The sequence below is a fragment of the Lissotriton vulgaris genome, chromosome 8, assembly GCF_964263255.1.
Source record: "Lissotriton vulgaris chromosome 8, aLisVul1.2, whole genome shotgun sequence".
Lineage (NCBI taxonomy): Eukaryota > Metazoa > Chordata > Amphibia > Caudata > Salamandridae > Lissotriton > Lissotriton vulgaris.
The window spans coordinates 1,507,504,658-1,507,516,861 of NC_141696.1; the positions used below are offsets into that span (position 1 = coordinate 1,507,504,658).

General features: G+C 47.0%; 1 protein-coding gene across 1 annotated transcript in view; it reads left to right on the top strand.

Annotated features, from left to right (window-relative positions):
* The window catches only part of POLQ (DNA polymerase theta), a 415,163-nt gene that overhangs the window by 230,267 nt on the left and 172,692 nt on the right, over nucleotides 1-12,204 (top strand). Inside the window, exon 18 of the mRNA XM_086935619.1 lies at nucleotides 693-836. Within this exon, the coding sequence (XP_086791745.1) occupies nucleotides 693-836 (144 nt within the window). The remainder of the gene's footprint in view (nucleotides 1-692; nucleotides 837-12,204) is intronic.

Consider the following 12,204-nt stretch of genomic DNA (forward strand, 5'->3'; position numbering starts at 1 on the left):
ATTTTTAAATCTAGGTTATGCGAAGATGTTGTGAATGAATCAAGCAGAATTTGTAACCCATTAGCAGTCATCGAGATGAGCACTGCATCATCCACGTGTACAAGGATTGGCCATTTTCCCACTTGTGGAGTTTCTTTTCCTGTCGCTGATTAATAGCTGTCCAGCCAATTCATATATTAAAAACAAGACAGGAGCCAGTTTGCAGCCCCGCTGCACTCCACATTTAGTACTTATTAAAGAAGACCACTCTCTATTTGGCCCGTAGTGGACAGAGGTGATGAAGGCCTTCTCCATCTGCATATTTTCCATTGGGATGCATATTTCGAGCGGTTACGGTCTCAAAGGCACAGGTGAGGTCCAGACCCTTCTCACTTGTCTCTCTTTGCCTTAAGTTGGCAAGTCCTCCAACTGCTCCAGACCTGGTTTCATTGCACAAGACAAGGTACCATCCGGTGACATTAGGCCATGCCCATTTCACACTTCAAACTTTTATTCGAGTCGTCACATGACGATGGACGATGAAGGGACTGGTGACCAGAGCAGGTAAGAGAACTTCGAGTGGCTGGTGTTCTTGAGCGTAACAGTTTGAGATCCAAGCTCTAAAAGTATCTTAAATACACATCAATCTTTGCCAGTGTTTATGCTGAGGATCTGATTGCACGGTTTTCCTTCACTATTTCTCTCATTTTTAGCGAGAACCCCACCGAGGGTGAATATTAAAGATGATGGATTTCCCATTAAAGGTTGTGAAGACCTCCTGGTGGTCGGGATGGCCGTGTGCTGGGGAGGAAAGGATGCATACTTTATTTCACTGCAGAGGAAGCAGGAGCAAACTGGTGAGAGATGGGCTTGTGGGGGCTTCCAAGGTGTTTGTGTGCACACAGGTATGAATGCTCCATGGGGCACACATCTAAATGGATATTGCCTGTTAATCTTCATGCATTATGTTGACCTTTATGACTCATGTTGTATTTTACAGTTTACATGAAAAATAATAACCATTAGTTCATCAGTTGTAGCTTTATGTAAGCAGGGGCTGTTGGATCAGCACCAAAAATATCATTCGGGCTCTTTGACCTTCCATGCCTAATGTTTCTTTTTGTTGGGTGAGAAGGATCTCATGGAAAGGGTCATTGCCACATTTCATGACCAGATTTTATTTATACAGGGTTTGAATAGACAGATTAAGATGTCACAGGTCCTCATTCGGGTGTCTTTAACGTTCAACTATTAATTCAGATTTTAAATATTCAGAATTTCCACCCTCCAGCCCCCTAGCATTCCTCATACTAATCTGCCGTGTCAACCAGTATGGGAAAGGGCTTTAGCACCTCTGATCAATATGTTTACTTTTTTAAATTCTGGATGCACACAAATCCTGGCTGGCCACACGTGCCCATCCAGATCAGAAGGTTCCAGTCTGTTCTCTTTGTTTATGTTGAATGGATGTCTATCAGCAGTGCCTGCATCTTCTTTATCTATTTCTATTTCCTTTAACAGATTTCCACTTTTTGACACTTAGCACTTGAAGCTTTCTTGGTCATGGGCCTCCCACTTATGATGTATTGCTTCTCACTGTGAGTTACTGGAATGGTCTTATACTGATATGTGCACTTAGTAGGGGCTCAGTACTCCCCCTGTACATATCCTTTCACCTAGCACCGACCCTTAGTTCTCCTAAATCTTAGGATTTCCCTGAATTTGAGTGTATTGAATAAGAGTAAGAGCCTTTGAGGCCTTCGATGTGTGCTAATGCTCAACCGCTAGCTCTGAATAGGTCGGACGCGCTGTCGTTGTTTTTACTGTCATTCGCTGTTCTCGGTGTTTGGCATCTCCTGACCAAGCAGGGCGGTATTGCATCAGAATAAGCTAAAGATGACTGGCAGCCCCACTCGAACCCCCAGGATGGGTACTATACCCATTTAGACAGGTTTCCTTGGTATAGTAGAAAGTCACCCCACCCAAGGATTTACCCAGCTCAGTATGTTTTGGACTTCTATTAAGCCACTGATAGTTCTGAGCAAACAGTAGTTACTTATGGGGGTCACAAGTAAAAAAGACCTTGAACCCATTTTAAGGCAATTCTATGCAGGCTGAAACATTACACCTTCCCCATTGGGTCGAAATATTCGTCTGCATTTGTTTAGTTTTTTAACTTTACTCACTAATAACATGAATGAAACATACATCAGCTATTATGTACATTTAGCCCCTTGGTTTACTCTTTCCTTCTAAGACCATTATATTTGAAGGAAGTAGGGTCAAAAGAGCTCCCCTAAGTAGGGTGTAATTCACTTTATAAGAGTGGGTGAGGGCCTTCTGTGATAAACAGGAGGAATTTTGAGTTTGACCTTACATAAACGCCAGATTCATGGCTAAAGAAAGGTTCACTGGCTCCCAATTTGCTGCAGGAGGATATCCAGGGGCCATTCTTTTTTCGTCCATAGTATCCACATGGATCTGAATAAGAAACCAAGTTGTAGCGGGATTCATCCCAACTGTGGTGTGTGGTTTGTTGGGGTAAGTATTCTGCTTCAGAAATCTAGGCTGTGTTGGACACGGAGTCCAAGTGCATTGCTTTTCATGGGTGATGCTCTCAACAGTGGGCTTCTGGAACTTGAATAACTTACAAAAGCACTGAGCCTTCTGTGTGTAACCTTCAAATTTGGAGAGACCCTTAATGGTTCAAAGAGTAACTCCTCCTCCCCTTCCTATGGGGATTCCATGTTTGTTTAGTCACATGTAACATACCATTCATCATATTAAAACATTTAAAACCAAAAATGTAAACATTCAGTATATATACAAAATATTTTTGGGCCCACAATGCAAATATTAAACCATAATTTAAACACACTTCTCTTCCTGTGACCATGCATACACAGCTCAGCCATGCTGGTAGTAACTTAAACTAGCAGGCAGGCATGGCCCTGTTTTTGCAGCAATCTGTCCGTGCCTTGAATGATCAAAACACTAACTGTCCCTTTTCCTCCTATATGCTTGACATATGTCTTGACGTTTTTATCAGTAAACAGCTCAGGGAGTCTCACCTTCCAACAGTGGGATTCAGCATCACCAGTCTTTGTTTAATCGTGTTTATTTATCAACAGATTTCTGTAGCAGTACTGTACTTTGATAGTCATCAGTGTGCTTAACAAATAACCAGTGGACAAACAAAGAAGGGTGGATGAGAGGTTGTAGTAGTAGATAAAGTAAGGGAGAAGTTTCTAGTTGGTGAATGAGAGCTTATTCATAATAAGAAGATCGCGCACCGCTACAGATACTGCGCGTGAGAAAGTAGAATTGCGACCAAGAGTAAAGGTACGGACTGATTAAAGGCGAGGTCGATTCATGTAGAATTTGAATAGTTGGAGTTTAAGAACCTTTCTAAGGTGAGCAGATCCTATTGTGTCCTGAGTGATGGCAGAAGGGTGTTCCAGTAGCGCCTGTGAAGGATTACTTTATGGCCATTGAGGTATTGAAGCCAGTAGTTTGTATTAAGACTGAGTTTTTATTTCCAAGCCCTCTTAATACTCCGGAGGTGGCAGGAAGTAAAGCTAAGAGAGGAGTGCCTAAACAAAGCGCCTTATGAGTCAAACAGCAAGTCTTAATTTGTATTCTGAATTGGATAGGAAACCAGTGTAATTCCTTTAATGCAAAAGAAATCAGACCGGCCATAGAGTGGGAGACCCCTGGTCTACCGCTCAACAGGGCACCAGGTTTCATACACTATGGATGCGCTTACCAATATGTTTGGGTCATCGTTGTGGCCCTCTATAGATGCTGATACCTGTATCCACGCACCCCCTTGTTTTATACTAGGTTCCTTCTTTTACTTTTATATCAGTGTGCTGTTGGGGTGTCACCTTCTGATCTGGGGTGCATGTACAAATGTCAAATAGTTAACGGTCACGTAGCTGGGCCGTATGTCCCTACTCGCACTACTGTTGTGGTCCCTTTTCTGGGTTTCTCATTTTCATTTCACATATGTGTAATTAATACCCCAATGTTCATTTGTGTTTAATCACACAAATGCATTCATAAATATACGTTTTCTTCCTTAACGTGCTCTGTGCCCATGAAGTGAAGAGAAAAGAAGAGACCCAGAAAAAGGACCAGAACAGTAGTGCCAGTGGGGACATATGGCATGGCTATAGAACCATTAACTACTTGACCTCTGCAGATGCTCTCAGGTGGTCTTGACGTTGCTCACATAATTTCTCCTTTATGGGCACAGTCATTTTTCCTTGTTTCATAGGACATGTGGTTATACACTGAACAATGTCTACTCAGCTCTTGAGTATGGTATGTAAATGAATATTAACATTAATATCAGAGTAAGACAATGAAACTACAGGAAATGTGTTCAGAACTGATGTAAATCAGAGTAGAGTCTTCCACCACTCACCCCTTCAGTTGCCACTCAGTGAGAATGCTCTTCCTTTGGAAGAAGCATGTAATTCCTGATCGAGATTTCTAACCGCAGATTCCTAAATTTAGAATATTTCCCTGGTGTCAGACTGGATCCAGAAAATCTTGAGCAGTACCTTTCTATGCCAGTAGGTGACAACGATTGGCTCCGCACTGGCGGCGTCTGAGATGTAAGTGATGTATGCAGTGCCTATGTAGGTGCCACCCCAGCGTGCAGACATCAGTTTCTTTCTTTCCATGCCAACATCACTCACGGATCCAGAGAGAAACCTTGTTCACTTTTTGTACACTTTTTTGAGCTTTTGCTCCTATTGTGCTTAGAAACATGTCTCTACCAAAATCCAGGGGAAACCAAGGGGTGCCTAGGCTGGGTCACCTACTGGTGGGTCTCCCTCCCCCCCCCGATGCCAGCTGGGCCTCTGGATACACCCACAGATCTGGACTGATGCCTCTACACGTGCCGTACTCCACCCCAGCTTTATTCAATCTGACGCCGTCCCGATGCCACCTATGCTGAGACCATCATCATACCTGACTCCGGACCAGCACCTTTTGATGCGGGTGCTGTCCAGGCCCTACCAATCCCTGGACTTACTGCTCCTGGATAGATCCTTTCTTCCTTAAGGGAGGGATATGTAATGAAGGGTCTGGTTCCTGGAGGAGGACACCAAGCTAAAAGAAAACTCGTATGAGGAGCTGGGTGAAGTCAGTGGCTTGGACGCTTCTCTGAACTCTGGGATGCTTTCTCCCCGGGATCTGTTTTGGAGGAGGGCGCATCCTCCACCACCATGATGTATTGGACAGCTTTGGTCCTTGACCTACAGCTGCCAACAGTTAATGTCAAGACCAAATTCCTGACATAGGTGCTTCACCCAGGAGCAGGCTCTACCGAAGCAAAGCTCTTATTCAATGAAGCCCTTATTAATGTGTTCCTTGGGGCCTGGGACAAACCTTGCACAGAGACTCCTGTGCATGGCATTATTGCCCGATACCACTATCCTGCCAGAGGAGACCCAGCCTTCCATTCCCAGCACCCCTCCCTTAAGAGACTCGAAAGCTGGTGTCAACAGCAAAGGTCAACCAAAATGCATTTCCTTTCACCCAACCAGACAGGGAATCGAAGAGGCTGAACACCTTTGGGAAGCACATTCTGTCTTCCACCAGCCTAGCCTTGCAGTCGATGAACACCACATGTTTCTTGGGCTGATATTCCCAATGCGTTGTGGGACTCTGTTGCACAGCTGCTTCCCGAGGAGGGTTGAGCTATCCTCAACCAAGCCTTACTGGACGGTCAGGATGCAGCAAATTTCTCAGTCAGGTGTGGGCTACATACTAGAGTCCCTGGGTAGAGTCACGGCCTCTATGATGGTGCAGCATTGCCATGCCTAGTTGCGATCTACTGGGTTCTCTGGGAATGGCCAATGTTCTTTGATTGACATGCCCTTCGATGGTTCTTGCCTATTTGGTGACGAAGCTGACATGGCGCTCAAGCGCTTACGGGGGAGCTGGGTCACTGCCAGATCTTTTAGGCTTTCTCTAACTGTCTGGTCCCAGCAACAGTCGTTTTGCCCCTACCGTGGATGTGGTCAGGTCACATATCGGTGAACTCAATACCAGCTGTACACAACAGTCCAGCAGACTACCGAGTGCTTTCGCGGTCGTGGATCCTAAAGAGGATGCAGGAGACTGACCCAGCGTGCTATCAGACCCCCATCTTTCAGTTTGCCGCAGCCCTTGTGCCTCTTTAGCGCACCCTCCATACAGCACAGCCATCCGTTTGGCAGCAGGATGAAGCCCCATGTGCTCCAATGGTCTGCAAATACCTCCAACAAGTGGATGCTTCAAATTGTGCAGTATGGGTACACCCTTCAGTTTGGGGAAACCCATCCGCCTTTGCCACTATCCCAGGTATGGCTCGGACGACCATCTCTCCTTGCTCCATCACGAAGTACAGGCCGTTCTGCACAAAGGAGCCATTAAGAGGGTGCATGCATCAGAAGTAGGGCATGGTTGTTATTTCCACTACTTTCTGGTGCCCAAAAAGAATAGAATTATCTGCCCTATATTAGATCCGGGCCCTCTCAACTACTTTCTGAGGAAAGAGAAATTCATGATGCTCACGTTGGCTCAGGTTCTGTCTGCCCTGGACCTTAGAGACTGGATCGTAGGGCTGGACCTGCAGGATGCATTTTTCTATATCCCCGTCCTTCTGGCCCACAGCAGTTACCTGTGGTTCACAGTGGACCATGAGCATTTCCAATTAGCTGTGCTCCACTTTGGCTGTACCAGGACCCCTTAGCTGTTTATAAAAGTGATGGCAGTGGTTGCATCCATCTGAAGAGATCAGGGGTTCCAGTCTTCTCTTACCTCAATATCTGGTTGATGAAGGCGGGCTCACCACAGGCAGTTGTCTCCCACCTCCAGACTACAGAGGACCTTCTGCATTCACTGGAGTTCACTATCAACATGCCAAAGTCACACCGGAGTCCCTCTCAGATGCTCTCATTCTTTGGAGCTGTTTTAGACACACTGCTATTCTGCTCCTATTCTTGAGAGCGGTGAGTTCAGGATATTCAGGTTATGATTCGGACATTTCAGCCTCTATCCTGGATTGAGGTGTGACTAACTTCTGAGGTTACTGGGTTTTATGGCCTCCTGCATCCTGCTGGTGAAGCACACCTGATGGCACATGCAGGCACTGCAGTGTGATCTAAAGTCCAAATGGACGCTGTATTAGAGAATTCTCTCCAACCTGATCCATATATTGGAGGAGACTACACAAGATCTGCAGTGGTGGCTAATTATTTGTGATTGGGTAAGTACCAGACCCCTCTCTCATCTCCTTCCAGAATTTACAGTAGTGACACATGTCACTCATAGGTTGGGGGCGGCCATCTGCGAGAGGTGGAGGTCAGAGGACTATGGTCTTCAGCGGAGTCTCAACTTCACATCAATCTCCTGGAGCTGAGGGCCATCCATTGGTGTTGAAAGCTGTCCTTCTATAAATCAAGGGAAGGCTGTTCGGGTGTTCATGGACAACTCCACCGCCATGCGGTATTGCAGCAAACAGGGTGGGGTTGGGTCGTGGGCCCTGTGCCAAGACTTTTTCCTGGTTGTACACCACCTAGAGAGATCTCTGAACACCAAGACAGATGAGGTCAGATGTCTGGTGGATCACGAATGGCAGTTACACCCAGAAGTGGCCCCAGGCCCCTTCCAAGAAAGGGCTTGATCTTTTTGCCACCGCCGACAATGTACCATGTCAGCATTTCTGCACGTTGGAGTTTCCAAGGTGGCTGTCACTTGGATTCCAACTTGAGTGGACCTCTGGACTCCTGCATGCCTTTCTGCTGATACCACTCATACTCCAAGTCCTCAGGATGATCAGGACCGACGGAGTCCAAGTCATTTCTATGCCTCTGGATTGGGCATGGAGAGTATGGTATTCCAATCTTCTGAGCATTAGTCCTTTGATCAGGCTACCCCTAGGGAGGACCTTCTGTTGCAGCATTAAGGCAGGGTTCTGCATTGGAACCTAATCTCTGTCCACCTTCATGCCTGGAGATTAGCCACAACAATTGAGAGTTTTCGATCTCTCTCCTGATATCTGTCATGTCATTTTGGCAGCCAGGCATCCCTTCACCAAGACAGTATACACCTGTTGTTGGGCTAAAAGTGTGGCTATGTGCTTCATGTGCCATCTGGATCCTCTTTCTGCGCTCTTGTCGAATGTGTTAATTGTTTCTTCTTTTGTTAGCCTGGCAAGGCCTTGACCTGGGCACGGTTAAAGGTTATATCTACTCAGCAGCTCATGGACCAAACGTCTTTGTTCAAGTCACCAGATGTGACAATGTTTCTAAAGGGTTTGCAGTATCTGTTTCCTCCTACTCGCTTTGTTATGCCACAATTGGATCTCAATCTAGTCTTAACATTCTTGATGTACGCCCTATTCGAACCCTTGAGCAGTTGTTCTCTACGGCTATTGACTCTGAAAACGGTCTTTCTTGTGGCCATTACTTCAACCTGAAGGTTCAACTTCTGTCTCTGAACCCTCAATACACCAGTTCTCCCCAGACAAACTGATCCCCTAGACATGGGCCGCTTTTCTTCCAAAGGTGGTCACTCCTTTTCATATAGGCCAAAACATCACGCTGCCCTCTTTTTTGCTCCACTTCCTCATTCGGAGGAGAAGAGACACCATTGCTTTGGTCTAAGAAGAGCTCACTCTTTTTATATCAGTTGCACAAAAAAATCACTGGGTGGACGATCAACTCTGTATTTGGTTTGTTTGGGATAAGAAAGGCAAGCATTACAGAAATGTATCATCTCTTGGCGGATTGTGCTCTACATCAAAATCTGCTACACACTAGCTAAGCAACAGCCTCCTGAGGGCTTGAATTCCACCAGGGTAAAGGCTACTACTATTACTACGTCAGCACACAGGGTACCTGTTTGGACATTTGCCAGGCTGCTACATGGGCAACATTTCACAAGTTCAAAAAGTACTACTGCTTGGACAGTCGGGTCCATAGAGACGAGCATTTCTCTAGATCGATCCTCCAGGACAATTTGCTTTATGCCAGTTCTCAGAAAGACCTCAAGGGAGATATTGGGAGATGAGGAATCTTTGGTTAGAAGTCTCTATCAGAGGAATAGGTTACTTACCTTCGGTAACACTTTTTCTTGTAGAGACTCCATCTAACCGCAAATTCCTCACCAATCCTCCCTTCCTTCCCTTCACCTAAAAGATCCCACTAGACACTCCACACAGGTCTAACACTGGTTCTGCTAAGAATGACACTCAATACCTGCCTGAGTCCTAGAGCATTGAGAAAGCAGCAGGTCATGCCTTGGCCAGCCACACAGACCTCAATGCCAGTCAGAAGCTCACATTGGAAGGCCTCGTGTTCGATCACTCTACCAGGAACGCTAGATCAGTCTCCACATTTCTCTAGCTTAAGTGACTCTAAATGAACAGTTACTTACTTTCGGTATTGCTTTTTGTAGAAGGGACTCAATCTAACCGCAGACTGCTCACCTTAAAATATTTTCCCAGGCATCAGACCAGATCCGTAAATTCTTGAGCAGTACCCCTAGACGCTGGTAGGTGGATTTGATCAACTCTGTTTCAGCCGCGTTGGAGGTAAAATGCAGTGCCCGATTTGCCCTGGGTTAGAGTCACTAGATGGTGGCCTTGGACCCGCTGATGGCATATGAAATTACGCATCCACAAACGTTATGTGTGATTCAAGATAGACAAAGAGAGTTTTCAGTTTGCTGTGCTCCCCTTCGGCCTCATCGATGCCAGAGGTTGGGGACACCGCTTTACTCTACCTCGACAACTGGCTGTTGACGGCAGGCCCTACACAGATGGTGATGAACTATCTCCAGACAAAAGTGAACCTCCCAACATTTGGGGTTCTTAATCAATGAGCCGAATTTGCACTTGATACCTTCTCTGAGGCTTTCTTTCATAGGAGTTGCCTTGAACATGGCACAGTTCATGGCCTAAACCCCCCCTCCCACTTCCACCCCACCATCCTTCCTCCATTTCAGTGAGTCCAGGACATTCGGTCTATGATCCCGATGTTTCAGCTTTGGTTCTGGATCTCTTTTACCTATGGTTATCCAACAGCGCCGACATCCTAGCACCACTGAAAAAACGACAAATCAAACTCGGCATCAAGAAGGCCTCCTGGTTCAACGATGATCTTAAGAAATCCAAGAAACTCTGCCGCTCCCTTGAGAAGGCCTGGAAAAAAGACCCAACCACCAGCACCAAGGACGCCTTCAAAAACGCCATCCGCATACACCACCAACTGATCCGAAATGCTAAGAAAGCCGCTTTCAAGGACCGACTAGATAACCACGCCCACAACAGCAAGGAACTATTCAACATCGTCAAGGAATTCACCAATCCCTCGGCCAACTCCAACAACATCACCCCCTCCCAAGCCCTCTGCTACTCCCTAGCCTCATTCTTCCACAACAAAATTGCAGACATCCACAACAGCTTCGACAACCAACCCGAAGACCAACCCACCCATCCCCCTGCAGGTCCCCCACCTCCCTTAAACACCCTCAATGATTGGAAGCCAATCTCCACTGAGGACACCATCCGTCTGATGAACTCCATCCACTCAGGATCCCCCACAGACCCATGCCCCCACCACATCTTTAACAAAGCAGACTCCATCATAGCACCGCACCTCCGAGACGTCATCAACTGCTCCCTCGAATCCGCAACCTTCCCGGAAAGCTGGAAACATGCCGAACTCAGCGCCCTTCTGAAGAAACCCACAGCTGACCCCACCGAACTCAAAAACTACCGCCCCATCTCGCTCCTTCCATTCCCGGCCAAAGTCATCGAGAAAGCGGTCAACAACCAGCTCGCCGCCTTCCTTGAAACAAACAAATCCCTCGACTCCTCTCAATCCGGCTTCCGAGCCAAGCATAGCACTGAAACCGCCCTCATCGCTGCAACAGACGACATCCGAACTCTCCTGGACAATGGAGAAACAGTCGCCCTCATCCTCCTTGACCTCTCCGCAGCCTTCGACACAGTCTGCCATAGCACCCTTCTACAGCGTCTCAAAAACATCAGAATACAAGGAAATGCACTGGAATGGATTACCTCGTTCCTCACCGGAAGAACCCAGAGAGTTCGTCTCCCACCATTCATCTCAGAAGCCACTGAAGTCATCTGCGGCGTACCCCAAGGGTCCTCACTCAGCCCCACCCTTTTCAACGTATACATGAGCCCCCTCGCGGCCATCGCACGCCAACACAACCTCAACGTCCTCTCCTACGCGGATGACACTCAACTGATCCTATCACTCACCAATGACCCAAGCACTGCCAAAACTAACCTACACGAAGGAATGAAAGAAGTAGCCGAATGGATGAAACACAGCCGTCTGAAACTGAATTCAGATAAAACAGAAGTCCTTATCTTAGGTACCTCCCCCTCCGCATGGGACGACTCTTGGTGGCCAGAAGCCCTTGGAAAAGCACCCATCCCGACGGGCCAAGCACGGAACCTGGGCTTCATCCTGGATTCCTCACTCTCGATGAACAGACAAGTCAACGCCGTCTCTTCATCCTGCTTCAACATTCTTCGCATGCTCAAAAAAACATTTTGTTGGATCCCCATCGAGACTAGGAAAACGGTCACCCACGCTCTGGTCACGAGCCGACTGGACTACGGAAACACCCTCTACGCCGGAATTACTGCTAAACTCCAGAAAAAACTCCAACGAATCCAGAACGCCTCAGCCAGGCTCATATTAGACATCCCGCGTAAAGAACATATCTCTGATCACCTGAAAAACCTCCACTGGCTCCCCGTCAATAAGAGGATCACTTTCCGGCTCCTAACCCACGCACACAAAGCACTCTACGAAACCGGACCCGAATGCCTCAACACAGGACTGTCCTTCTACACCCCCTCCCGCCAGCTACGATCATCCAACCAAGCCCTTGCCACTGTACCTTGCATCAACAAAACCACCATGGGAGGTACATCCTTCTCCTACCTGGCAGCTAAAACCTGGAGCTCACTTCCCACTTACCTTCACCTTACTCAGAACCACCTAGCATTCAGAAAGCAACTTAAAACGTGGATATTTGACAAGTAATTCCCCACCCCTCTGCAAGCGCCTTGAGACCCTCTGGGTATGTAGCGCGCTATATAAATTTTCTGACTTGACTTGACTTGACTCGTTCCGAGGCTTGTTGGCCTCTTAGGCCCCTGCATCCACCTTGAATATGTCA